General features: G+C 40.5%; 3 protein-coding genes and 1 long non-coding RNA gene across 8 annotated transcripts in view; 2 read left to right on the top strand and 2 right to left on the bottom strand.

The window, feature by feature from the left end:
* Positions 1-3,805: 3,805 nt before the first annotated feature.
* On the top strand, positions 3,806-12,125 carry fgf7 (fibroblast growth factor 7). Its single transcript, XM_086025810.1, has 3 exons — positions 3,806-4,367; positions 10,384-10,490; positions 10,577-12,125. Exons 1-3 carry the CDS (start codon positions 4,082-4,084, stop codon positions 10,790-10,792), a joined length of 609 nt encoding a protein of 202 aa, XP_085881936.1. The 5' UTR covers positions 3,806-4,081; the 3' UTR covers positions 10,793-12,125.
* Positions 7,379-10,727, bottom strand: LOC147150204 (uncharacterized). The gene is made up of 2 exons (XR_015086181.1): positions 10,351-10,727; positions 7,379-8,050 (listed from the first exon to the last, which is right to left on the bottom strand). It is a non-coding gene; the product is annotated as an uncharacterized LOC147150204 (long non-coding RNA).
* A 6,697-nt stretch (positions 12,126-18,822) lies between the features above and the next one.
* Positions 18,823-22,267, top strand: dtwd1 (DTW motif tRNA-uridine aminocarboxypropyltransferase 1). The gene is made up of 5 exons (XM_086027020.1): positions 18,823-18,991; positions 19,816-20,086; positions 20,194-20,331; positions 20,944-21,220; positions 21,301-22,267. The coding sequence occupies exons 2-5, from the start codon at positions 19,868-19,870 to the stop codon at positions 21,570-21,572; spliced, it is 906 nt and encodes a 301-aa protein (XP_085883146.1). The 5' UTR covers positions 18,823-18,991; positions 19,816-19,867; the 3' UTR covers positions 21,573-22,267.
* Positions 22,268-22,681: 414 nt separating this feature from the next.
* nnt2 (nicotinamide nucleotide transhydrogenase 2) overlaps positions 22,682-27,416 on the bottom strand; it is a 22,622-nt gene continuing 17,887 nt past the window's right edge. For all 5 annotated transcript variants that reach the window (XM_086027016.1, XM_086027014.1, XM_086027013.1 and 2 more), the window contains 6 exons: positions 26,474-26,653; positions 26,092-26,251; positions 24,097-24,178; positions 23,870-23,988; positions 23,493-23,608; positions 22,682-23,036 (listed from right to left, as the gene is read on the bottom strand). In XM_086027016.1, the coding sequence (XP_085883142.1) occupies positions 22,890-23,036; positions 23,493-23,608; positions 23,870-23,988; positions 24,097-24,178; positions 26,092-26,251; positions 26,474-26,653 (804 nt within the window). In that variant the 3' untranslated portion in view covers positions 22,682-22,889. The remainder of the gene's footprint in view (positions 23,037-23,492; positions 23,609-23,869; positions 23,989-24,096; positions 24,179-26,091; positions 26,252-26,473; positions 26,654-27,416) is intronic.

Here is a 27,416-nt window from a genome sequence, read left to right as displayed (position 1 = left end):
TAATAGCAAACAATAGCTATAGTTAAGGCAACAAACAGAATAAAAAATGTATAAAACTTGTATTTCTCAAAGTAAAAAATTACCTTAGAACAGTAATAACATTCCTTGAATGACAACTGCCTTTCATAAATCCCATATCAATGACTTTGAAGAGCGACTAAATTGCCAAAGAGCAGTGTTGCTTGGAATTTAGGCTGCTTGCTTGAGCAGACCTTTCGGGGCCAGCAGAATTACATTGAACATGTCTTACAAGGAAACATACAGGGTCGTCACAGCACAGCACGCATACAAGTAGAACAGACATACAAATACTATTACACAAAAAGGAGACACAAACAACCACGCGTAATTAGCGACAACTATTTACAAATGTCACTTGCATGCTAGATTGCCTAACATCCATTTTGCCTACACCACAGCAGGAGCTGAAGCTGCACTTCCCAGCATGCCAAACAGCATTTTGTAAAACAGTGTAAGGAGTTACATTTATTGTTAAATTAGCTGTTTTTGACTGGTTATTGCCCTGTAGTTGTGGTAGTACTGGTACGTGTATTTTTGTTGTTCCCCCGTCTCATTGTCATGTTTTTTTTTTGTTTTTGCGTAAAGATGGTACTGTGTTTGGTGACCACCCCGTCCGTTTTCCTTGGTTGGGCTACAAACTGCTCGAGATCATTACAAGCTGAGTTTAGAGTCATAATCCGTACACAGAATTTGTCCATGATTCCACGTCTACAATGAGACATTCTGTATTCACTTTGAACGTGGAAATGTGTTATTTGTTGTGACAGTGCATTACGGAGCCGTGCATCTCTCTAATACTCTTTCAGCCAGTGTCTCTATAAGGCCACGGATATTCCACGATATACAGTAAAGGCCAATGTTTATCAGATCACGCCTTACGCAATAGAAAGACCCCAGCAACGCCACTCTTTGCGGCCGCATGTCTCACGTGCCAGAAATTGCCAATGCTACTCATATAGAAAATTAACAAAGTTACAAAGTGAGTATTACGAAGATTGCGTCGGACTACATATTGAGTAAAGGTGTTTTCCTCCATGTCATAAGTGTGTTCATGTGTGTGCTGTACATCGAGGCACAAGACTTGTGTCAACTTTTAAAATGGGCTATGCAAGGCCTGGCGTGAGGCACACAACTTCATTCATCAAGTGTTGGACTAGACGATTTAGTTTCTCCTAAATCTTAATTTGGCCATTTTACTCTACAATTTCCTGGAAGTGGGGCTCGCTGGCAAGCATCTGGTGGCCGGGCCCACACCCATTGGGCCTGGCCGGGCACAGCCTGAAGAGGCAACGTGGGTCCGCCTTCTCATGGGCTCAACACCTGTGGCACAGGCCAAGGTGGTCCAGTGCATAGGAAGCTGGGTGGAAGCCAAAGGCGGGACATTGGCGGTCCAATTCCTCGGGGGGACGTGGAATGTCACCTCAGTAGGAAAGGAGACCCTGCTGGTGTGGGAGGCTGAGAGGTTCCGACTAGATATACTCAGGCCCACCTCCACCCATAGCTTGGGCTCTAGTACCAGTCCTCTTGAAACGGATTCCCGGGGCCCGACATCACACACGAAAATAGAGGACAGAAAATCACTTCAGAGACTGTTTCTCCATTGATGGCAAAAGCTGTATGGTCATCAGTAGGAAATAAGCCATCTACATATTAACCCAAAGAACTGCAGCAATTCAAAGGATTGATTGCTATGACTGTTCTGAAGTGGTCGGTGCCACCAATGACAATTAGTGCCTTCTAAGAACTCAGATGTTTCTATTTGAGAAATAGTCCAAATGTGGTTTTAATTGTAATGTGACCAGAGGTTAATGTCTCCTCTTTGGCCCTAATTGCTAAGATGTTGGCTAAAAAAAAAATCATCCTTGACTTAAGGGCAATACTGCTGGGTCAAGCACTGCTGTTGTCGTGGTACGGCTTCCTTACTAATCAGGAGATTTAAGTTGATTCATAATGTCAAACCTCTTTGAAGCGATTTGGCGTGCTCTGCAGCAATTTCAGTTTGAGTTTGTTGGTATTGAGGCTTTCTACAAGTGATGTCAAATTTGAGCTAACCTTTCAGTGTATCGTATTCTGTATTCTGCAAGATGGCGAAAGTTTTAAAAGGTCATGTTAATTAGCATTCTGACTGTATTTATCACTTAATGTTACATCAGTAACCCAAATTATTTTAAATGAGACCTAACCTAAGGTGCTTAAAGGGGTTGAAAAGAAATATATTTAAGTACATATATATATTTAAGTGTTATATAGCATTTTTAGATTTTTTTGTTTATCAGTACAGAGGTGGCGGTCCATTGTCAACTAATAAATGGACAGCAGTGTGTTAGGCTCCACCTTACACAAGTGAACGGTATTATAGTCCTACGAAAAGGTTGATATTTTGGGGGGAACAAACTACATGATTTGTACTTCCTGATGACTATGAGGATTTATAGCCCCGATTCTGTTAATCATTCTAAGAGACAGATATTTTCTTGAGGTTTCCCACAAATCCGGTCTCCTTGATCACCCCCTTGAGCTTGAGAAAAAGTCGTGGGGGTTACAGGTGATTAAGAAAGTTGCTCCGGCAACTTGATGTTTTTCCCGGCCAGGAAACGTCAGATGGTCAGGGCATTGTGGGCCTATGAGTTTTTCGTCTGCAGCTCTCACCCCTTCACCTGAACTAAACGAACCAGTTGTGTGCGGGCAGCGCGTCACTCAAGGCCCTTATAAACTTTTGAAGTATACCCACTTGCAAGGAAATGCCACATTTCTAAAGCAATAAATTGTGACATTAAATACAAAAACGAGCAGCAAAGGCGTGCATGATTCCTGACATTCAGATAATTACCGAGCCGTTATGTCTTCTGTTTTCTGCCAGCCATAACTTGTTTCTCCCCAGTCCCTACTACTACATACAATAAGAACGCCAGAGCTCATCTTTAAAGCGGCTTCATGTCAGTCTGTAAAGCCTTTCCAGGGATTGGGGCCAACTAAGGAAAACCACAAGTGAAGAATTTAAAACGATAGGTAAGCTTTCCAAAAGTCTTATCATATAGCAACTATTTCAACAATTACAACATAAATAGATGTCCCTGTGGCATTTTGCAACATAAAGCACTTGAAAGGAAAGATGTTTTTTGGAAAAGGCAGAGGTTGTAGTGTCTCTACAAACACAACTATGAGAGGCTGCTATTTAGTTTATAGCTCCCTCTCACGTCTTGAGTGTGAGAGATAGTGAGAGGCAAGCGGAGGGTGTTTCTCCACTGCATCAAAGCCAGGCACAGCTGACTGGTCGGGATCTAATTGCTCTCAAGTGAGGTCAGCGGGAGGCATTCATCTCAGCGGCAGCGGAGGATGCACACGCACGGTCTCTCTGCCAGTAGCGAGCAGTCATCCACTGGAACAGACGCAAGCTCGCAGCTCTCTGCACTGCATTGCTGGACTTCTTTTAAGTGCTAGCATCCAAATTCATGCTGAAAGGGAATACAACTCTGGCCAGTCCTTCCATCACATGTAAGTCATTCAGTGTTTACTTTTTTATCGTTGCTGTTGCTTTGAGAGTATATATTTGAGATGATGCGTCGAACATTCCCAACCACAGACCGGCAGTGACATATTGTCTCACATGTCAGCACACGCCTGTCAAATTACACTCGATCATTGTATATTTATTGACAAGAATTACTACACTTTGTGCTACTTTAGCACATTGTATCCGACAGAATATAGAGAATTCCATAACATTTTCTGACATGTGTTATGATTGTCCGTTGACAGACTCATGGTCTCGGGGGATGGAGAAGACAATGCCTTGCGTCACTGAAGACCACAAATCACCATAAGACAAAAAATACTGCATCCCGTCTCTTATTCTCCAGCTTCTTTCAACTCCAACCAACTTTCAGAAGCGTTTCCTCCGCAACTAGCCTGACTCAGACCTCCCTGTTGCAAGAACACGGACCCTGAGGTTGCAACTGGAGTGACAAGAGTTCAAGGGCTTGGGCTGAGGGATATATCGTGCAGACCTCGTCTCCTGTTTCAGTATGTTGTTCATCGATCCCCACCGCATTGTATTATAATGCGCAAATGGATGCTGACATGGAACCTTCCAAATCTGTTCTCGGGACTCTACCTACATGCCATATTCTTCTTCAGCAGCGTGTGTGTGGTCTACAGTGACTGCACTCCGGCGCAACTCGCTGCCATCATGAACTGTTCGAGACACGAGCGTCACACCAGGAATTATGACTACATGGAGGGAGGGGATGTGCGGATCCGACAGTTGTTCAGCCGCACCCAGTGGTTCCTGACAATCGATGATGAAGGCAACATCAATGGGACTCAAGACCTAACCAACTGTTACAGTAAGGATGACTGTTTTGTCACTCATAATACAAATCAAGGAGCACAATGTGACCACCTGCATTATTTTATGCTAATGCTACTGTGCGTTGAAAAACATATTCTCGTTATCAGACTTTAATCTAGTTAGGCTCAATAGCAGCATTTAGACAACATATTCTAAGAAAATGCTGTCTTCTTCGAGCGGTTTACATGTTGAGTTTTTACAATATGTATGTGTTAATGTACATAGTGTCTCATTGGTGTCAGAATGTCCAAGTCAGTTGCTGTGGCTTTCACAGGCTTCTGTTTGGCTACATCGCTGCCGCCATCTGTACATTTTGTTAAAAAAGACCATTACGTGTAGACGTGCAATGCTTTCAAAAATTATGAGGCCACCTGTCATCAAAAACAAGAGACCATTCAACAATATGCGGTGTGATGATGCAGCCTCAAGAATTGGAGTGAGCGCTTGACATTTTTCCATTTTCAACAGAAATTAGTCATTTCAAAGTGAAAGCTGACGGAATAAGAGGTTTTATACCTACTTTTTAGCAGATTCACTGGGCTTCTAATAGAAGTTAGAGATGTATCTGCTCAGGAATGCAAGAAAAAACTTTTTCGTCTTCTACTCTATGTAATCTTCAAGAATTAATTATGTGCTTCACAATACTTTTTTTGCTGAAACAGTCATTTTTAAAATTCATGTTTAACAACAAAAATCATATCTTAGCATTCGAAATATCATTTTGGTTAAAGAACTTCCGATCCGCCACATACTGGTGTTGTAACCATTATAGAAACAGAAAAAAATGTTCATTACCAATGGAGGTAATTTGGTGAAGCTGTGGCATAAACTTTACACTGAATGGTGCTCTCATACATTCTTTAAGCACTGTTTAACCATGACAGAAAGATATGTTTTCCCAAAATCTAAATGACAGACTATCAAAGAACATCAGATATTTTTGAAGACAGGTGAGCTGTAACCTTTCTGAGGTCCAACCTATTGGTTCTCTAAAGACAGAAATAATTGCGCTCCAGCTAAGCATCTAATTAGACTGTTCTGATCTGCTCCTGCACTCATCTAGCATCTGAGGACTGCTTGGATATGCTGTGATGTATTTATCCGCCCATTATAGACTTTACTTCATCTGGCAGCAGCAATGCTCAGCGTTCATGCTTTCATTTCTATTCAACCTGCATTTTATAAATGCCACCAGTCAAAACGCATTAAGATGAATGTAAGAGATACCTTATTTGAATAGTCAGTACTGTTTATCTGTGCCACGTGAGATTAGTCATAAATAGCAAAGAGCCTTTGCCCTGCCAAGGTGCCAGCAGTGGGTGAAAAAAAGTTACCTACAGTTGTCGTGTGCTTGTGTAGCCAGGGTGACAGTGGTAAATCAAAACAAGTTGTGTTGGTGGCAGCCTGTCAAACCAAAACAAGACTGTCATGAAGTAAATCCATGGCTGTTTGACAAGTGCGTGCAACCTCGCACTCACATACTCATACTGGCACATTTGCTCTGCCTGATTTATTCTCCCCAAAACATGCGGTGATGAGAGGAGGTTTTGAATAAATTACAGGCAACAAAACTGAACTAAAGTAACCTCCGGATAGAGCAAATTTCACAAATTTCACAAAAATGGGGCTGCATGGTGGTCTCCTGGTTTGCACGTATGCCTCACATTGGAGAGGTCGTGGGTTCGAATCTTCACCTTCCTGTGTGGTATTTGCATGTTCTCCCCGTGCCTGCGTGGGTTTTCTCCGGGTACTCTAAATTGCCCCTAGGTTTGATTTTGAGTCTGAATGTTTTCAAAGCAGGACCCTTTTTTGACCGTCCGACTTCCGTCCGCGACTTGGTTACTATTCCGTAATGTAACTGCTTTATTTAACAGCGGTCATTGTTTATATGTCAATGCAGCGGACGCGAAAGAGGTCAGTCTCTGAACGGATGGGCGTGGACACCCGGTCCAGGGAGCGCTTCCATTGGTCAGCCATTCAGGCTTTCCCCTCCGCTTCCGGAGCGCCGACTGGAACACCATCAGTCTGTGGGTGGAGAAAGAAATCGAGCAGTTTCGGTGCTGCTACATCTTCAATTGAATCTGGCGGTGCGATTCAATTACAGTCAATGTAGTTAGCGTGGGCAGGTATGTTTGCGTGCGGCGCGGATTATGCGTTTGGAGCGGTGAGACACGGAGCGAAGCACCGAAACTCCTCCCATTCGTCCATTCAGCGCAGCTAAAACAATGAACCTTTTTCCCTCTTCGCCTCGCGGCAGCCAATCAGCATCGGGATACTGCGTCACTCACAGCATCCTGTACACTCGGCCAGTCTTGTGTAGAGAGTGCAAAATGAAGGAAAACATTATCGTTGTGGACATCCCGAGCTATATGACACGGCCAGCTACCACTACCGGGACAGGAAACAAAAGAGCAGGCTTGGAGAATCGTGAGCGATTTTTTTTTTTTTAGTTTTTTACAGCTGTTGAACTTTAACAAGCCGGCAATATTGTTTGCATTAATTTCAGAACAGTGTCGGCCACTTGATTGCGATGTCAAAACCTTTTTTTATTTGTCAATCGTCGTCTACTACCAAGCAAAACTCCTCCCCTCTCCGATGTGCGCGAATGAAGCGGCTGCGGCATTCGAGTAGGTTGAGATAAACTTTGGCCGCCTTGCGACCACGTCACACGCATGAGGGATGATTAGTGGGACAGACCCAAATCCACCTCCGCCCTTGCTTAGTCCGTCCCTTTTTTTTAAACTTGTCGTCCCCCGTCCTCCGTCCCAAAAATGGGCGTCCGTCCGCGACGGAATGCCCAGCTCTGAATGTTTGTTTGTCACTGTGTGCCCTGGGTTGTCTGACAACCAGTTCAGGGTGTGCCCGAAGACAACTGGGATAGGCTCCAGTACGCCCACGACCCTTGTGAGGATAAGCGGATTGGATAATAGATGGATGGATTACCAAAATGATGTCAGTCATCACAAACTGTGGCGGCTAGAACAGAAAAAAATGGCATCTTTAAAAAAAAGTTAGAAGTTGTCCTTTTAATATTGAGTGAAGAGTTCTTTTTTTAAGAAGTTATCATTTCCTCCTATCTGACAGTGCAGCTCGAGCTGAAATGTTGATATAACAGCAAAAGACCTAAAAGAGAATGAGAAAGATGTTCAACGGTTGGCAACAAAGACATTAACACTGATTCAGTCTTTTGTGACTGACAATTCAACACAAACACCTTTGGTTCAACCAGCAGTATACACTTTTCTATATTATTCTGAACTATAGTAAAGGTATTGTTTCATACAAAACAATAACAAAAAATTTAAAGCCACAATGTAAAACTAATTCTAGCACTATTGTTGGTTTCCACATTCCATACTGGAAGCAGGCCTGTGGTACGTGTTTTACAACTTTTTTAACATTTCGAAAAGCACCTATTGTTATCTGATTGGCAAATTTGCTGTCTGGCAGTTTTTCTGGGATTCCTGGAAAAAGACAGGCACATTGCAGCAATTAGGATGAACAAATTTACATATAAATACATGTCACTGATAGTGTAGTGGTACATACGCCTGAGTTGTGTGCGGGCAGCGTGGGAACGATTCCCGCTCAGTGACGGTGTCTGTGTGTGCCAGTTCGGGGTGCAGTCTGCCTTCGCCCATTGACGCCTGGGATAGGCACCAGCACCTCCCTGCGACCCTGTATAGGATAAAATGGAAGATGCCATATAAAAACATTCTATCTATCTAGCTAGATAGATATCTGTATATATAAGTACATAAAGTACACATTCTGTCATGTCAATTTCAGGCTAATTTGGTTTTGCATATTCCCCAAAAAACGGGGAAAAAAAGAGGGGGAACAAATAAGATAGCAGCTGGTTTCACTTTGAACAAACTAGTAAACGCCGGTAATTGTCAGCACATGAACATGAACGTGAAGCTCCATGGGCAGTGCTTATAGCGAGTTTGTAGCAAATACGATCGTGATTGCAAGAAAATAAGCAGATAATCCGCTGCCAGGTTGATTACAAACAAAGTCAACCACAGCAGGATAAACAAAATACATGAATGTTATGTGTTAATTTAATATGTGGAGAAGAATGGCAAAATATACTCACGGGAAAGGCAACTGCAGTTAACAATATATATTCAAAGGCATATTGCAAAACTGACCAATGTAGGCAATGAATATCGTGTTGTTTCAAGATGAAAAAAAGAGACTACAGCTAAAGGCACTGCCATTACATTCAATTTTAACAACATAGTATTATAATAAATCCATTTCAACTACACGGTGCAGTATTGCTCTGGAACGCACACATACCAGTCCCAAAAAGTGGCTTTTAAATATTGAATTCAAGATCTATTTCTATTTAGAACACATATACAAGTCCTTTAAATGAAGGTAAAATGTGTCCACAGAACGTGCATCCAAATGTGTACAGTATACTGTACAAGCTTTCCATCTTTGCACAGTAGACCAAACGAGTCTTAAACTGTCCCGTATAATATCACTGTTGCACTTTCATGCTCTAAGAGACATGCTCTGGGACAACACAAATAAACAGAGTGAAGCTGTCCTGCCTGTCCTCATTAGTGTCAAGTATAGTTTGCACTAATACAGTAAATGAATAATAATTATAAAGCCACGTTGTGTAAAAGGTCTACAAATAGAGATGTAGAACTTTGGGACTATCTACATGGGGTGGCAATGGTGAGTCCAAGAGTGTTGAGCATAAACAACATTCCAAGACTGGGAGACTGTCATCTGTTTGGGATCTAGCAAGTGAGATCAACACTGCATGCTCAACGTCAGTGTAGAAAGTAGCTCTAATAGAGGACTTCCCGCTTTCCTCCAACTGTCAGTTGCCAAGAGATTGGACAATTCATATCAAATGTTGGAAGTCGGGGGGCATGCTTAGTCCAATGTGTATGATGTATTGCTGCCATTCAGTTGTTGTATGTTTTACTAAAATAATAGACTTTAAAATTTACTATTTTATTGTCTTGTGCATGTACATTAGGGACAGGTAAGGTCAGACGAAATGCTTTTTATAGTTAATGATATTTTTAAAAAGTGAGATCAGTAAAAAAGAAACAACAATGAACTTGCCCTTATATTAAATATTATTCTCTTTTTCTAGCTATTACATTGTTGAACAGTGTGGAATTGATTGAAGCATAAAATCACATTCTCAAAAATTCCATTTTGACCAATTTAAATTGTCAAAATTGAGATATAGGCTAGTCTTTTAGTTTGGGTTCACATTTCACTGACGTGGAGCGCTAAGTTGTTTTTATTAATTAATTAATTAATTTATTTATTTTATACATTAATACTTCTTTGACAGTAGCATCAATCAAAACTGATCCTTGTTATCTTTGTAAAGCCAGAATTGTTGATGCGGCTCTTTCTGGTTCCATAACATGGTGCAAATACAGTATCCAATTGAAGTGTTCTGTGAGTGTTCAACGATTACTGTAAATATTGTACTGTACTCTTCTCAAGATCAACAAAGCTGTAGATTGGCCCGTCGGTCCGCCTCACTTTCAAGTCTTTTATGCTTAGTTTTAATGCTGAGCAAACATTCATGTTACATGTTGCTTCTGCTGAACAAATCCCCTGGGTCTAGTGCACTGACATGAATCACTTGTTTACATGAAACACAAACCGCTATTGTACTGCATGCATGTGGGTATACTCTCGCAGTTTTCAAGAGCCGGCTTTGACTCTAGCGTGCAAAGCTCACACAATGAGGTCGTTTTATCAATCCCGGAGGGAATGAGCCTTAATCTGTCTCCCATATGTGCTATGGCATATAAAATGTGGCTTGTGTAAAGGCCAAGCAGGTCAACTAACAAGTCTGAATGAAACCAGAGAGGCCACGTTCTCCTTATTAACCACAGGAACTTCCGTCTCGTTCTGTTAATGAAGACAAATGATGGAGGGGGAGCGGGGGTTTCTGGAGTGAAAGATGGATGTCAACTGCATCTTACCTGTTCTGTTCTATGTCGCAATTTATCCGATAGGCATCCTAGAGATCAGGACAGTGTCTGAGGGGGGCATACTGGCTATCAAAGGCATAAAGAGTCAGCATTACATCTCCATGAACAAATCCGGACAGCTGCAAGGAAAGGTAAATATCAATGTCAAACTACACAATTGCTTATCATAACAGCACGTGGCTGAATGTAAATTTCCCTTCTTTCTGACCCTTTGCAGAGGACCTACACCGAAAACTGCAACTTCAAGGAGGTTTTCCTAGAAAACTACTTCAATGCTTACTCCTCGGCCAAGTGGACTAAAAATGGCAAAGAAATGTTCATAGCGCTGTCTCAGAAGGGGCGGCCCATGCGAGGGAAGAAGACGAGGAGGGAGCACGTTGCCTCGCACTTTATCCCAATGAAATGCAGGGAGGAGGCCAGGAGGGCAGACTGAGACAGAGGACTCTGGATTTGTATGAATTCGCTTAGAAAATATGTTAATGGACATATAAACTCATCACCTGCTACACACCACTCTTTTCATGACTGCCATCGGCATTTGGCAGCTTAGGATTTGCAGTTTTTCTCATGCCTGGCCCAATGATACCTGAAACAACATTGGTGGGCAGTGACTTTTGATCGTCCTAAAACTAAGCTACTAAAATACACAACATGGACAAAGGTCTTACGACACACCTCCTAATTAATCAATCAGACGTTAGACTGGACCCGGAGTTCCCCTGAATCTCAATTCTTTATCTTACTGATATATTATGGACAATCCTGCGTATAACTTCTTACAGAAGGCATTTTCTAATCCACCAAGGCATGGTTGGATGCGTTTGGTGTTGGACAGGGGTCGGCAACCTTTTACACTCAAAGAGCCATTTCGACCCAGTTTCCGCGGAAAAGAAGACACTGAGAGCCGCAAACACTTTTTGACGTCTGAAATGAAGATATATACTTGTACAATAGTGCGTTGCTTATGAAATCCATGCAGTCCATCCATGTTTCAGAAAATGTAATTTATTAAATGAACACATTTTGAACTCGTACCGAAAAACGCAGAGTTGAAGGTCTCTTTCAAATGAATGAAAAAGCTGAACTTAAATTGCCGATTGAGCCGTGGCTGAATTGTTACTATCACCAGAAATGTCCACTTTATGCTTCATGTTTCAAGTGGGATTACATTAAAGTCAAATATAAAGGCAATGCTGTTATTCAAAACAACTTCTGAGTCGCTGTCAGCACTGATCCCTCCAACTGCGCGGAGCGCTTTTTTGGGCTCCTGACGTCAATATGGATGTATGCGACCTGGAGGTTAAGACTTCGGTCGCACTGCAAAAAAAAAAAAAATCCCGTAGGTATCCAATCTAGGACCACATATGAAAGTGGCCCAAAACTTTGCCCTACTAAAGACATGATGTGCGTTTTTAGACAAAAACATTCACTTCGATCGGACACTTAGAATTGATTTTATTAAACCACGTACAGCCGCAACATGAGGATGAAAGAGCCGCGGGTTGCCGACCCCTGGTGTAGCAGAGCATTTCCCCACGGCCACCGAACCCCTTTGGAATGCCACATCCCAGAAGAGTCGAAAATCGGGTATTGTCGACAATCTTCCCAGGGGCTCAAATCTATATTTTCTCCTATGTTCACTCCCTGTTAATCTAATGACCATGTCTCTCAATACCTTTGTCCAAATAGTGTATGTGTCAGGGATTACAACCTCTTGCTTTCCGATGACACAACTAGAACACAAGCAAGGAGTTTGACTGGCTCCACTCGCTTTTCAACCACTATTTGATGTTATTGTTATTTTAGTATTAAATATTATATTTCTTTATAAAAGAGTTTGTCTTTTTTAATCATTCTTCATAGCAACGCACACACAAGCGCACAAACACAGATAAACTGAAGCATGCTGGACTTGTAAAAGTGTTCACATGGTGGAGTCCAATTATAACGTACCATTCCATTTTTCTTCTGCTGGGCATACTGAAATAACATTTTAAAAGCTATGGATCAGTTATTCTGTTAGATATTATTAGCACTTGTGAGTTCAATAATTTGGGATATTTATGTCACCCTAAGGGTCTTGATTTCATTAGACATCAGTGCAAGTAATTTGCGTTGTGTCACCCCAGCAAATGTTTCTACCCGTGACTTTAAAGTTAGGCTGGGCAAAGATCTGCCATTTCCAAGTGACTGCCGAAACGCCTATCACGTCAAACCCAAAAGGTAAGCAGAGCTGCGGTGTTAGCACGGATTAGCATTTGCTAACAGGCTGCATAACGGTCACATTACTTGATTGCTTGGCAAAGTTGTCGACATTGGGTAAGCATTACTCCAAATTTGGGGATGCGTCCACTGAATGTGCCACATGCACTGATCTGCACATTAATAGCCAAGTGTAATTTGACTGCTTGGTGTTAAGTGCTGCGTCCTGTGGGGCTCACTTTTCTCTTCAGACTCTGGATTTAAGAACCACCCACTTGCCTAGTTCTGTCACCCAGTCGTTATGGTAATGAAAGCGTATTGCCCCAAAAGAACGGTAAAACGTTGAGAGCCCATTGAAACTTAAAGCGGCTGCATTCAATTTAAAACAGGTAGTCGAATAAATACGTTAGGCACTGTGAATAAGAGCTTATTAGCTCCGAACATTTTTTTTTTTATTGAGCATCACTGAAATTGGTGACACTAATAGTTGTTTCTGAAAACTCTGTACACTGTGTCAACAGTGGCTCCCCAATAGCATGAGAAAGTGTGTCAAATTTATGACTGGTAGAAATGAAACTTTAAAGAGGTTTGAGGATAAGCGGTTTGGATAATGGATGGATGGATGAATGTGATAATTCACTGTCAACATCATACTGTATGTTAAAGATATTTTACTGTTTGCATGCCACTATAAAATACAAAGCCAAAACCATGTTCCATTTCTTTGGAGCAACATACGTATGATATTATGTAGAAGTACATACTGTACGTGCTTAAGTATGCACATATACATACTGTAAGTAACATGATGTATGATTTATTTGATGTGATGTTAAAGGGAAAGGGAACATTTTGATATCCATCCTAGCCCCTTTTATGATCACTTTTTTTCATCTATCCATCCATTATCTGTACCGCTTATCCTCAAGACACTACATAAACACATCTAAAGTCCCCTGGAGAGATGAAAGAACTGTTTGTCAGATTAGTCGAGATAATCCAATGATGATTATGCCGCGGATGTTTAAATAACATTTCAGACACAAAGAAACATTTGGGAAATCTTGTTGCCCATGGACAGATGACATGATCCAAAAGAGATTCATTGATAAACCAATTAGAGTATAATCAAAACAAGTGACTTAATTAATGTAATTTGAATTCCACTGAGGTTCAATGACAATGACCACAATAACAGACATTGGCAGAGTTCCCACACTTTCCAGCCTTATTCATGCATGAAAACGCACACACACTTTTACCTCTGTGGGCTGGGTTCACATCTGGACCCATGTCAAATACAGACAGTCAAATTGGGAGAGCAAACCCCTGAAATACATTTGACCCAAACAACATGTGAGCAAGGTAAAGCCGCCTGCCAAGTCACGCAAAGTTAGTCCGAGCAGATAATTTGTAACATACTTAAAATGTAAACACGTTTCACATTCAAGGTTGTGTATTCCCAGCGGCAGGACCAGTGAGCGCAAACTGTCAGGAGAGAGCACGCAAAGTGGCATCATTTATACAAAAATGACAACACCTCTACATGTAGCCCACTTACTTCATTGGAATTACAGCATACCTTAATAAAACAAAAGAATGTTTCAGTATTATATATTCATTTTACATAACAGCATCCAATGTCGAAAAGGTCTAATCGTACCCATAATAGGATATCGATACATCAAGTCGATGCTCAAAGTGGGGTATGGGCGCCCTCTAGTGGTACGTAAAAGAATAACTAAAATTCAATGTTCAAACTGCGCATAACGGGAGGGTAAATAAGTATAAAAGTATCAACATTTTGTAGAAATAGTCAATAGTTACAATTAATTGAAAACTAATCAATTATCAAATCAGTCAATAAATATTTTGATAATCAATAATTAAATAAATATAACCTTGCTCAACTTCAAATTGTCAAAATCTTTGGAATTTCACCCTCTCAAAGAGTAAATAAGATCAGATTTTTGTGGTCCTTTATGAAAGCAGACTGATTTCTTTTGCGTTTTTTCAAAATTAAACATCCGTAAACATCTGCTTTTACTTTGGAAAATAACAAACATTTCTGACCATTTTCTGACATGTTAGGCACCAAACCAGTAACTCAATCATAACCAATTTATGTTTGTGCATTTTCTCCCCTATCACTAATCCGTTGCTGTTGTAAAGGGATGGAAATTAAAACATTTTTTTAAATCCAATTTATCCATTAGTTGTCTAAGTAATCAAAAGATGAATCGATTATCAAAATAGTCAGTAGATAGTTGAAAATAATAAAAAAAAAACCATTGTATAAAGTGGTTTGCTTCTTCATTTTTCTATGGCTCTTTTCCAGTACTTAGCCTATTTCAGAAAAATGTATGAGAAGTCAAAATTTGCATGTTTGCTCTAGCGTTGCATTTTTATTTTTAATCATTCCACGAGAAGAATGAGTCTCGGCAACGGGGCTTGAGAGAATGCAATCAGTACAACTTAAGCATCAACCATACGTGTCATCTCTTCCTATAAAAAGTTAAGGCAGAGAATGTTCCAAGCATTGCGCCACATTACCCGTATTGAAATTCAGGCCGTTTTATTGTTACTGTGGTTAGATAATATTTGTTGAAATATTACGTCCAAAACGGCCTGTTTAATCACTAATGGTTTTGTGAGTCTGGAACTGATTATTTCTATCTTTATTATGACCCATGGGAAAAATTGTTTAAAAACAAAAAGGAATCAGAGATCAGTGAGCATCCTGGAATTGTGTTCACACAATAAAGGTTTCTCCATATTTATTTCAATGTCTCTTGCGTTGCCTTTAGGTTACCTGCAACAAAACAACCAAAGTGTATTTTACAGTAATTGCATTTTGTGGTTACATAATGATGCTATGAAGAAAATTTGATTTCTTCAAATGCTTTGGAATCTGTTTGATATTTGTGTAGAGGGGTAAAGGCAGAAAAGCACATGTGGTCCATATTATTACCAACTGCATGTGCAGACATTGGCAGTCCGACAATATGAGCAGCACCTTGGGAAAAGACTGGAGGTGGGCGGGGGGAATAAACCTGGTGGCTGGGGGCGGTTGTGAAAGTATTGACGAGTGAAGATCACCTGGGAGAAAGGCCATGGGGTCTCGTGCGATTTGGAGAGGTGGGCTTGGCCCAACGGGAGAAAAGGAGGAGGCTGAAATCTTATTTTCCTTCAAAGAAATCTAAGGTTGCGCAACTAGGGGGATTCTGTGTCTGCAAAACAGCAAAGCATTGTGAAAGCAACAAGCAACACATCACGAAATCACACGTTCATCGACAGCCCAAGAGTTGTGTGGGAAACCTTTGGACTGCCTTTTGCAGCACGACGAGCAAGTCACGCGAGTACTTGCAATTGGTGAATTGTGATTTGGAGGATTATACGGCAGCTGTATAGGATGGCTAGAATTACATTCAGTAAACCCCCACGAGTAGCTAGACTAATCCAAGGAATTGAGCCCTGCCACGAATAGGGAAAAATGCAAGTAAGTGACACCATTCCCCCTCAAAATCTTTAGAATTGTTCATATTTGCGGTTTATCATTCAAAACGCTTGAATATCATCAATTTAAATGCAACTTAGTCTTTAAAAACAAATGGGCAAACAGCAGATTTGATTTTGAAAAAGATGAAGTGTGGTGAAGACTCTCCGCAACTTCCACTAATGACCCAGGCTAAACTTGCCTCCTCCCCGACATATAAAGCTTGCATGCTTGAGATGTATCACTTCAACACGCGTCCTCCCTTGGCAGCATTCTATTACAACAGGGCTTTGGCGGCTTCTTGTGGCGTCTTAAAGTGTTTCAGGAAGAGCGATAAAAAAGGCAAATAGGTGATTTTTCATCAAAAAGCAGGGGAGAGGATCCACAGGAAAAAAAGGCAAATGGCTGATTTCATCTTGTCACAGTCACACATTTTGGTGGCCTCAATGCTGCGTCTCTGCTTTTTTACAGATGATTGATTCATCATTCTGCGATCTTGAACTCTTGCTGGAGCGGTTCACTGCCAAGTGTGAAAATCAGCTCCTCCAAATTTGAGTCATGGTCCATAATCGCAAAAGTGAGGCGTGCCCTCATGAAGTGAAACACACAGGCACAAAACACGACGCCACTTGGAGCACTATTAAGAGAAGTATATATGGTCCTGTGTGTGTATATATAAATATATATATATATATATATATATATATATATATATATATATATATATATATATATATATATATATATATATATATATATATATATATATATATATATATATATATATATATACATATATATATATATATATATATATGGGAATTGTACTGTTACCATTTCATGGGGGAAAAAATCAGGTACAGGTCCAAAAAAAACAACAACAAAAAACAGAAATAGCCTGCAATGTGCCTTGGTATGTTGGAGTCTTGTTCACAAGTGAGGGAAGACTGGAACAAGAGATCCACATGCGGATTGGCGCAGCATCTGCTGTTATGTTGATTTTGTCATGACACAATTGAATGATTTATTCTAAATAATAAAAGGGAACCAAATAAAACCACAAACAAACAAACAAAAAGTGTTACCTGAGGAGAGAGGTTACCTGAGGTTTCGCCACCCACCGACCCCCTGGCAAACTTCACCGTGAAGTCATACAACTGACTCTCCCTTCAAAGTTTGCTAGTTGATGATGTGGGTAACCAAGATCAAAGATAACCTAGCGCAACTCATTCCCCTTACTTCACCCCCCATCAATCCCGCTACCAACCCCACCCAAGTTGTCATCACTGGAACAGGGAATGGAAGTTTTATAGTGCCAGTGGTACAACGATTATTCGACAACTAATCGATAATGAAATTAATCGCAAATTATTTTGATAATTGTTAGAGACATTACTTAACATTGTCCAAATCCTCCGAAATTCCACCAATCACCAGTGAATATTTTCTGATTTCTGTAGTCCTCCGTGAAAGCAGAATTACTATAACTGTTTTCTGTGTTGCATGAAAATAAAACATTTGCACACATATGCTTATATTTTGGAAAACAATGGTCTTTACTTTTTTCTGACATGTTACAGACTAAACCAGTAACTGAACCTTAATTCATGTTTATGCATTTCTGCGCTGTTTTTTAATAAAAGGAAGGATTTTTCCTAAATTGTTATGCAATTCATCAGCAAAATAATTGACACAATTGATGGTTAAAATAATCGTTAGTTCCAGCCCTATATAGTATTCAGTTCACCGGGAGCAGCTCTGATGGACATTCCTGCAGTCAGCTTTCCAATTGCACACTCCCTCAAAACTTTTGACATCTGTGGCTTTGTGCTGTGTGATCAAATTGCACGTTTTAGAGTGCTCTTTTATTGTGGGCGGCCAAATGTACAGCTGTATAATAATCATGCTGCCTATGCCTAGTAAGCATTTTGATATGACATTTTTGTGAGGTGGAGGGATTTTCGTACCAAAGGAGAAGTGCTCATTCATTTAGACAGATTTGTGAACTATTTATAAGAGAAATAGGCGTTCAGCTCATGAAAAATGTTCAGTATAAATGACTGATCGAAGAAAGTGGACGTTCTTATTTAACACACATCTGCTTGTTATGAAAATAATTATTTCATTAAAAAGGAGTTAAGAAAACCGGCTATCTTTGAAATATATGACACATACCGGTCTGTTTTACATCACACAAACATCTGGCATTCGAACACACAGTCAAATGATATTTTACGCTTATTTTTCTTGAAGGTCACCATTTTAGATTTTGAAGAACCCCACTAGAGGGAAGTAATATTCAAAGTTGTTTTTTTTTTCAATCCTGTCAAGTCAAAAATAAAACATATTGACATTAATACAAGTTGGGCTGAAAACTGATGATGAAAGCCTGATTTTTCCAGTCAAAGGTCAGTTCTTTGCATACACTTGAACAAGATGCAAATTGATAAGCGATCTGTTTTTGCTTGCTCCCCATCATGCCCTCCATAGGTATTTTTATCAGTATCAGTCGACAGAAGACACAATGGCCGCCCCCGGAGATGGCTAAAAGCGAGTGCATTTTGCTTAATTTATATTCCACAAACGCCAAATTAATCAGAATGCCGTGTTTCAACTAGTGAGCCTGCTCGGAACATATTCTTGAAAAAATATGTTTGGGTTGACTTCCGCTTTAAGTTATTCCATGAGTCTGGCTTTGAGTGTTAAACGCTTGCTACAGTTCCAAGAGGCAAATGAATGAGGCATCTTCGCCGATAGCGCCACTGTACACATTCAATATGGCGACGACATTTACGTATGATTCGGCGACAAGGCGGGATCTATTTAACAAAGGTTGAAAACCGGAAAACGTTGCTGTAACAGGAGGAACTGGTAAAAACATCCCGGTCCATCATTTCTTGACTTAACCGCCTAATTGAGTGGGCTGTGTGACCAGTAAGTTAAACGCACTTGTCGGCACACACACATATCAACAATAACGCATGTTTCCATGCATCAGCTAATAGACAGTTTGGTGTGTATGTACACACTCCACGACACGTGTATGTCGGCTGACAATGTACGCATGCATGCTTATACGAAACACTGTTTGGTTTAAGTGCGCAAGATTCGTCGAGTTTTTACGCCTCTAGTAGTACCAGTTGTCAACTAGTGCACAATTATGCCGCACTTGCGTACTAGTACTTGAAACTTTAAAATCGAATCTAATGTTTGGATGGATACAATATAGCCATATGTTTACTCACTAACGACTAGACTGCTAGTGTTTCCATTACTGCTACTGAACTCTTCTTCACACTGATACATTTTACGAGTAAAAAAAAAAGTAGTAGTGGCCATTCTAGTGCTACTAGTAGGGCCCGGAGGGCTACTAGTGTGTGACACATGCCAACTAGTTGGGCCTTGTAGTGTTACTATTACAGCACTGATGTTATTAATTGGTTTCGGTTTTGTGTTCAAGAGAGTTGTGCATGTTATCGGTCACATAAATAGTAGAAAACGTTGGAAATGATTCATCTTGGTTTCATTTGTGTTTCCTTTTTATATCCCACTGTATGTTGTTCTTTGCTGATTTTTTGTTTTGTTTATTTTTTTTTTTTAGTTGATCGGCCGATTAATCGTTTATCTGAATTTAATTCAGCCAAATATTGATATTGGCCTAAAAGAAAAAAAAAATCCTGTCGGGCCCTTTTAATTAATGTTAAATGTGTACAATATAAATTTCTTAACTCAAGGCAAAATTTGTCCCTGTTGTGCAGCTATTAATATTTGGTCCACATTCTCTCATCTGGATTGTCAACACGAGCAAGCATGACCAGCTTGGACGAAGGCTCCAGCGATTCCGCACACACTCCTGAGCTGTCCAAGCAGCCTCTTCAAGGACTGAAATTAGCATCGCACGCCGTGCTGGAGAAAGTGCAGCAGAGGGGCAGGTCAAAATGTGCTAAATGCGGAGGATCAAGGATGTTCTTCTGCTACACATGCTGCTTATTAGTAGACGTCAGTCTGCAAGAAATCCCCATTGTCAAGGTCAGTATAAAGGCTTGGGATTGTTTGTTCTTTTCGGCCTTGGGTTCAAGTCTTTGTAATGGTTATAATGTCAGTTTTATTAAGTGTGCCTTGTCTTCTGCACATAGCTTCCAGTAAAGATAGACATCATCAAACATCCCAATGAGACAGATGGCAAGAGCACTGCAGTTCATGCAAAGATCCTAGCACCCAGCGACATCACCATTTACACATACCCCTGCATTCCCGAGTATGATCAAGACAAGGTTAGCTCAAGCCTCTCTTGATCCAGTGCACGTAAATCTTCATGACGGTGGTCCGTGATCTGACACAAGAGGGCATTCCGAATATCGGCCTTCTAGTCATAATCATTCAAGCTACACGTCATGTTGTCTGCTGACATTTGTGATTTTTTTTTTCTCAGATGGATGTATAGATGAATGATTTAGAAAAATAATCGAATTGCAATTTATTTTTCCTCAATATTGCAATTACGATTTAATATGCAATGTTTTTTTTCAATGTCCTCTGCGCTTGTATTTTTTTTTTTTAACAAAGATGAGCAATGAAGGGTCAGTCTGGCTGAAATCACCCCCCAAAAATCTCAAGATTTTAACCCAATCATATCATAATTGGATGAAACTTGGTTTATTTGTTCATTATGATCTTACAACACCAAATCCAAAATTACCAACACCGCACCAGTGTTTTTTGGAGATACATACCTACGCAAGTGCTGTGGGGGGGAAAAAAAACCCTGCATTGTTTGCAGATTAGAAAATGAACTAGCAATTGTTGCAACTTTTAGCACTCTGCGGAAAACTAAGAGTCATTTCATACCTTCTGCTGTGTAGTTATGTCACCCCTTCCCCCACCAGGTTGTGTTGGTGTTCCCTGGTCCAGACGCTGTCACCGTACAAGACATGATACAGTGTTTGCATGAGAGGACTGACAGCAGGTCACGTGGCCCCTGGGTGAAGAGGCGGAAAATAGAGAACTCTCCAGCCGCCGCGCATTCGACAGAGGATCCGAGGTCAGGGACCCCAGATGAAACCAAGGGCCCCGAATCAAGGGCACATCCCCTCCAGAGGGTGGTCTTCATCGACAGCACATGGAACCAGACCAACAAAATCAGCACAGATGAGAGACTACAAGGTACTTGGTGGGTTGTGTTTACGGTATTGGCAAATTCACTCAACAGTTTAACATGGCCACTCGGTGCTGTGACATTTCAGACCTGCTCCAGGTTGAGCTGAGGACTAGGAAAACGTGCTTCTGGCGCTCTCAGAAGGGCAAACCAGACACTTACCTGGCAACAATCGAAGCCATCTATTATTTCCTCAAGGACTTCCATGAGCAGTGCCTTGCTCAAGAGTACAGCGGAGAGTACGACAACCTCCTGTTCTTCTACTCTTACCTGCACACGGTTGTCAACAAGTCGAAGGAGGCCGGAAGGAAGGAAGCCGAGAAGAGAAAAAAACGGCAAGAGACTGAAACGCAACCGTAAATCCAAATCCATTTTTAAAGCGGAAGTCAACCCAAACATATTTTACTCAAGAATATGTTCTATGCAGGCCCACTAATTGGAACACAGCATTCTGATTAATATTGCGTTTGTGGAATAAGAGTTAAGCAGCAAAATCATCTGTGGTGTCATTTTCAGTCGACAGAAGTGACAAAATGGCCGCCCCCTGAGATGGCTAAAACCGGGTGGATTAACTCTTATACCATAAACGCAATATTTATCAGAATGCCTCTTTTCAACCAGTGGGCCTGCATAGAACAAATTCTTGAAAAAAATACGTTTGGGTTGACTTCCTTTTAAGTTTGATTTTGGAAGGGGAAACATTTAAGCGTTTGGGATCAAATGTTAAGTCTACATATAAGGTGAAAGGCTTGTCTAGTGTAAACAAATACTTCCTAACTGAGCTAAAGATAGTTTGTTAGCTAACCGTCACAAACAAGAGTCTTAAAGTCCCTGTAAAGTGAAATTCAATGTCTTGTGTTGTTAATAATACTACTGAAATTTGAATGATTAAAAACATTTCCAAGTATGTAGAGTAAGGCATCAAAATTTGAAAAAGCCATTCTCGTCACTCATGAACGTTGTGGGCTTGTCCACTGAATGTGCTGAAACCACACCGCGCATAGCTGTCAACTGTCAATTAAATTTTCCTCACTGCGCCATGGCGAAATGGATGTCATTTCCTCTAGCATTTTTCTTATTCCTACACGTCTGAGCTGCAAAAATATATTAGTTTGGCCACATAGCAGGGTGTGACAGCGAGGCACCTAAAGCAGTAGTAGGCACAAAAGCCCAGTCCACACGCTGGCTGTCACATCTTCTCCCCACGTTCTTTCCATGATGTGCGCACAGTATCGGTGAACAATGAGGCACTCCAAACACCAGCCTCATGCCCCAGTCCACGAGCTAGTTGTCAAGTCAGCCTTAATAAATAAATAAAGGGTCTTTAACATCTTATCAGTGTACCAAAAAAAATGCATGTTCTTGTTTAAAGTGAAAATACCAAAAGCAGAATGGCAGTCAGGATTGTACAGGTCCCTGAAAAGGATTTGTTATTTCACTTTAAAAGCAGCACCATTGGAGTCATACAGTACATTTAAATATCTTTATTTACAAACCAGTACACATGGCTTTACTTTTCCTCCGTTCATTAAATCTCATCTACTATCATACATCTTAGGTCTTCCATTTCACTTGATACAGACTGAAGTATCCTAAGAGCCATTGTTGGGGATGGAAACCAAAATGTATTTTGTACCAAGAGGCTACACGCAGTCAGTCAGCTGGTGGTGGGGGGGCCTAGTAGAAGGCCTCCCTAATCTTTGCTTGAAGGCCGTCGCATGTCTTCTTGGCGTCTCCCAGCAACATGGATGTGTTGGCCTTGTAGAAAATGGGGTTATCCACTGCAGCGTAGCCCACACCCAAGGTCCGCTTCATCACAATCACCTAGAGGAACGGTAGAAAAAGTGGTTTGACTTGTGTCAAATATAGTCAAAATGAATACACTGGTGCTTTCAGAAATGAGTGTTCATTGTTTATATACTTTTGCGGCCACATGTGTAACTAAAACATCTCAAATCATCTTTCCCCACTGACATGAATATAATATTGTACTTGATGAAAACATACAGTCATGAGGGGATTAAATAGACTAAAGAATCGCCACATTTTTGCTTCACTTCAATGGACGTTGTGCTCCTACTTCTAGCGTACGGGCCTTGGCCACATGGGGCAGAATACTTAATATGTAAATATGTAATTCTCATTGTTGTATCTTTAGTTTGACAGTAAACTTCTGGCAGTGCCATTTTTGTCGTGGGGGGGGGGGGGGTGTTCAGGTGTTCAATGAGGTGATATAGGGGTGATATACACTGTATCATTGAAATCTAAAGCTGGACTAACCTGTTTGGACTTCCACACCTCCAGGACAGGCATGCCGGCAATGATAGAGTTTGGATCCTCTTGAGCAGCAGAATTCACTGTGTCGTTGGCACCAATGACCAGCGTCAGGTCCGTCTCTGTGGGCCGCAGACATTTACACGTGATCCATGAGACAAAAACAAAAGTTGCTTTGAAAAGCACTAATAATGAATTTCCCAGAACCACCATAAACACAAGCATGTGTTTCAGAGTGTACGCCTGATTATTGCGTGTCAAAGCAACAGCAGGCTGATCAAAGTGTGTGGCGTGTGTGAGTTCATTTCTTGTTATTTTACGTAACACCTCGTGGCTACAGTGACAAACAGCCTCCCGCTGTTGTGTTCCTGGAAAAAGCTTACCTGGAAAGTCTTCATTGATCTCATCCATTTCCAATACGACATCATAAGGCACACCAGCCTCAGCCAAGAGCACGTTTAGCTGGCCTGGCATACGCCCAGCCACTGGATGGATACCAAACCTGAGGAAAACGTTTTATTTATTTATTTTTATTTTTTTTTTCATTCACAACGTATCATTTCATTTATCAATTACAAAAGAACATTCAAGCAAATGTGTTGACAGTTACCTGACAGTCTTGCCTTGTTCCTTCAGCATCTTCACCATGTCTGCAATCGGATACTGGGCTTTTGCTGCACACAAACCCCAACCTACATACACACAAAAAGCACACATGAAGCTAGGTAGCCTACGAATAATTATCGGGACTAATTGTATCCTATTGCGGGATGTTTGATTCATAGCAGTCACAGTTTTATTTGGACAATGTTGAAATGTGTTCGGAGTAGTAGTAATTAATCTCAACACGGGCCAGAAATGACCACATTTAAACTAGAGCCTTCATTTTCCTCAAAACCGTTAATTTGCCAACCTAGACTTTGTCAATACGTTAGGGCACAAGTTTGACTTTACGTGGTTTCTCGTTATCAGACCCGTATGTTTGTTGGACCACACATCTGTCCGTGATTTGGTTGTAAAAAAAAAAAAAAAACAACAACACACACCAGAGCAAATAGCAGCCATGTGTATCCCAAGTTATTCTTTGTGGTTGATGCAGGAAGCAAGTAAAACAGACATCTTGAGTGATCCTGGCAGAACCACATTGGCATCCACTACGGAATCTCCAAGATGATGAAATTTGTGGTCTGATATATGCTTGTGCCGGGTCGCGCTGAGAAGATCTCCAAATAGTCCAAGGGAGGACAACCAGTCAACTGGTCAAAATGGAAATGGCTATGACAGACTTTGGGTCAAGTTGAGAAGTCGCAGAGATGCTACAGTCGTGTTTGCAGATGCATATGTGAGGAGTGGATATTAGCAGGATGAAAGATATTCACTGGTCAAGAAACTTTTACTGTTTTTTTTTTAAATCAGAGATGCAAGTAAACTTTTATAATGAATTGTTTTGTCTGATTCCAAATCTGACCATCTTTCTCCGAGGATATTAGGTGTTTTCATAATAAATACCAATAACATTCCCACTGCTCACTTTGCAACCAAAAAGCTGCTTGATGGCTTATTGGATCCCAAATGATTTGTGCAGTTTGCAAAGCCAAATTCTAATACTGTACCATATAGTTGTACGTCTTTGGTGTATCGTTCAACAGTTGTATTTTACAGTAAAAGAATCATATTCAAGTATCAAAGAAAGCTATCAGAACATTCTTCGAATAAAAATATACTTTTTTTTTTCCCTCACATGAATTCCAAGATTTCATTCAAGTAAATATCGGATTTGTAGAAGATTTATAAAAAATGTAGAAAAATACAGTTGATTGCTATCAATTATGGAAAATTTTGCAATTTAGTTTAAAAAAATCGCAAAATTACATATGTACATTTACATGTACATATGTACACATACATATATATATATATACATATATATATACATATACATATATATATATATACATATACACATATATATATATACATATACACATATATATATACATATACACATATATATATATATATATATATATATATATATATATATATATATATATATATATATATACATATATATATATATATATATATACATATATATATATATATATATATATATATACATAAATAATATATATGTTATACATATATATGTTAGGGGTGTAACGGTACACGTGGGTGTATCAATACGCTTCGGTATGGCATGTTCGGTTCGGTCCACTTAGTAGCGAGTTTACGCATGGGCGCTACTGACTGTTGCACGCGGAAGAGGAGGGTAGTGGCACTAAAAAGAGAGCCAGAAAAGAGCCAGAGCCCGAAGGTCCCCCCTGTACACTGCGGTGTCCTGTTTGGGAACATTCTGGCCGTCCTGTTAAAATCGCAGATGGGGAAAGGTCCGTCTATAAGTCCCAAAGTTGTGTACCGACATTGCTACATGAGATTGTTGCACTATGTTGCACGTGATAGATTAGATAGCACGTCTAACATGCACGGCATCATCTGACTGTGAATGTTTCTTAAACGCGGGGGCAAAAATGTCAAACTTAAATAGCGAGATTTATCATATTGTAGTAAACATTAGTTGTAATCTTTTATAAGTGTCTTGTACCTGGTGTGATGATGATGCTGTTGGCCTCCTTGATTATGTCGATGGTCTGGTCCAGGTTGACCTCGGTGTGGGTGCCAACAATTTCCATTGGTTTGCCACCTGCTGTGGAGGTGGTGCCATAACCACCCAGGATCACATTGGGGAGGGAGCGGTTCATCGCCTTGGGAGAAGCGGCAAATGTAATCGCCGGGATTTCAGCAGCGGTGAGAAGTAGTGTAGGTTTTTCAGGTATATATACTTTACTGGAATATTTATTTTCCTGATACCATTTTATCTTCCCTATATTTAAAAACACATCTGTGCTTCCTCCTCTTGTCAAAGTCTTTTCTCCCACAAGTATCTGTACTTCTATTTTAAGCACAGAGTTTTTCTGTGTACTCACCACACACATGATGTAAGAGAGGATCGCGCCAGAGGAGCCGATCAAAGCGCCAACGATGGTCATGAGATTGTTTTCCAGGAGGAAGCCTTCAGCGCAGAGTGCCCAGCCAGAGTAGCTGTTCAATACAGTGATGACCACTGGCATGTCTGCACCTCCGATGGCTGCAGTCAGGGTGACGCCCTGCCATCGTCAAGCACAATACAACTGATTATACTCATAACCCGACTTGTTGATGCATACTGTGGTGTAAATGTTCACCTCTTCAAGAATGCTGAAGGAAATAAAATAAACAAACCTCATAAAATAAAAATGAGGTTGTGAGTAGTAGTGGCATTCACAATACAGTACAAATAGGACACTGGAACACAGTATTTGGAAACTCTCAATTTCAACCTCATAAAAATGTGTGCAGTGTGTTTGTTTTTTTTATTACTACTCTGGTAACCTTTTCAAAATGTTCTTTTTTAGTAAACCCCACATACAGCATGTGTGGTTCAGCATTCTGTTTTTGTGCTCAGGCCAAAGCAATAAAAGTATTTCTTTATGAAAGCATTGCTTTATTCTGTTGGTAATTGACGGCCCTCCTAAGAAGGTTTAAAATTGTTTAGAGATGCCACAAGATGCCAGCAAAGCACTACTTTTGTCCACATGAAGCTCTTCGACATCAACATAGTTCTGTGTCACCAAGATGCCAAAAGAGCATGACAAAGTACTACTTTTGTCTACATCAGAATCAGCATTACTGGCCAAGTATGTTGAAAACACACAAGGAATTTGTCTCCAGTGGAATCAAGCTCCTCAACTTTCCCCGACACAAAGACGTCACAATTTGACTGCAAAACATGATTTCTGTCTAAATGCAACTCCTCCAAAAATGTTTTTTGGCGGGCGGAGTGTGAGGGGCATCAATTATCCGTGGATTTTTGCTCCTCTATTTCATTAG

Source organism: Filicampus tigris, chromosome 3, assembly GCF_054856515.1.
Source record: "Filicampus tigris isolate MCC_2025a chromosome 3, RoL_Ftig_1.0, whole genome shotgun sequence".
Classification (NCBI taxonomy): Eukaryota; Metazoa; Chordata; class Actinopteri; order Syngnathiformes; family Syngnathidae; genus Filicampus; species Filicampus tigris.
The sequence above is the reverse complement of the archived record's forward strand: the minus strand, read 5'-3'. Positions and strand labels throughout refer to the sequence as shown.

Bases quoted from the DNA above. Each gene is read 5' to 3' on its own strand.
- fgf7 (XM_086025810.1), top strand. From the start codon at position 4,082: ATGCGCAAATGGATGCTGACATGGAACCTTCCAAATCTGTTCTCGGGA. The intron at 4,368-10,383 runs GTAAGGATGACT...TTTATCCGATAG, and splicing joins AGACCTAACCAACTGTTACA to GCATCCTAGAGATCAGGACA. The intron at 10,491-10,576 runs GTAAATATCAAT...GACCCTTTGCAG, and splicing joins CCGGACAGCTGCAAGGAAAG to AGGACCTACACCGAAAACTG.
- dtwd1 (XM_086027020.1), top strand. From the start codon at position 19,868: ATGACCAGCTTGGACGAAGGCTCCAGCGATTCCGCACACACTCCTGAG. The intron at 20,087-20,193 runs GTCAGTATAAAG...TTCTGCACATAG, and splicing joins AAGAAATCCCCATTGTCAAG to CTTCCAGTAAAGATAGACAT. The intron at 20,332-20,943 runs GTTAGCTCAAGC...TTCCCCCACCAG, and splicing joins CCGAGTATGATCAAGACAAG to GTTGTGTTGGTGTTCCCTGG.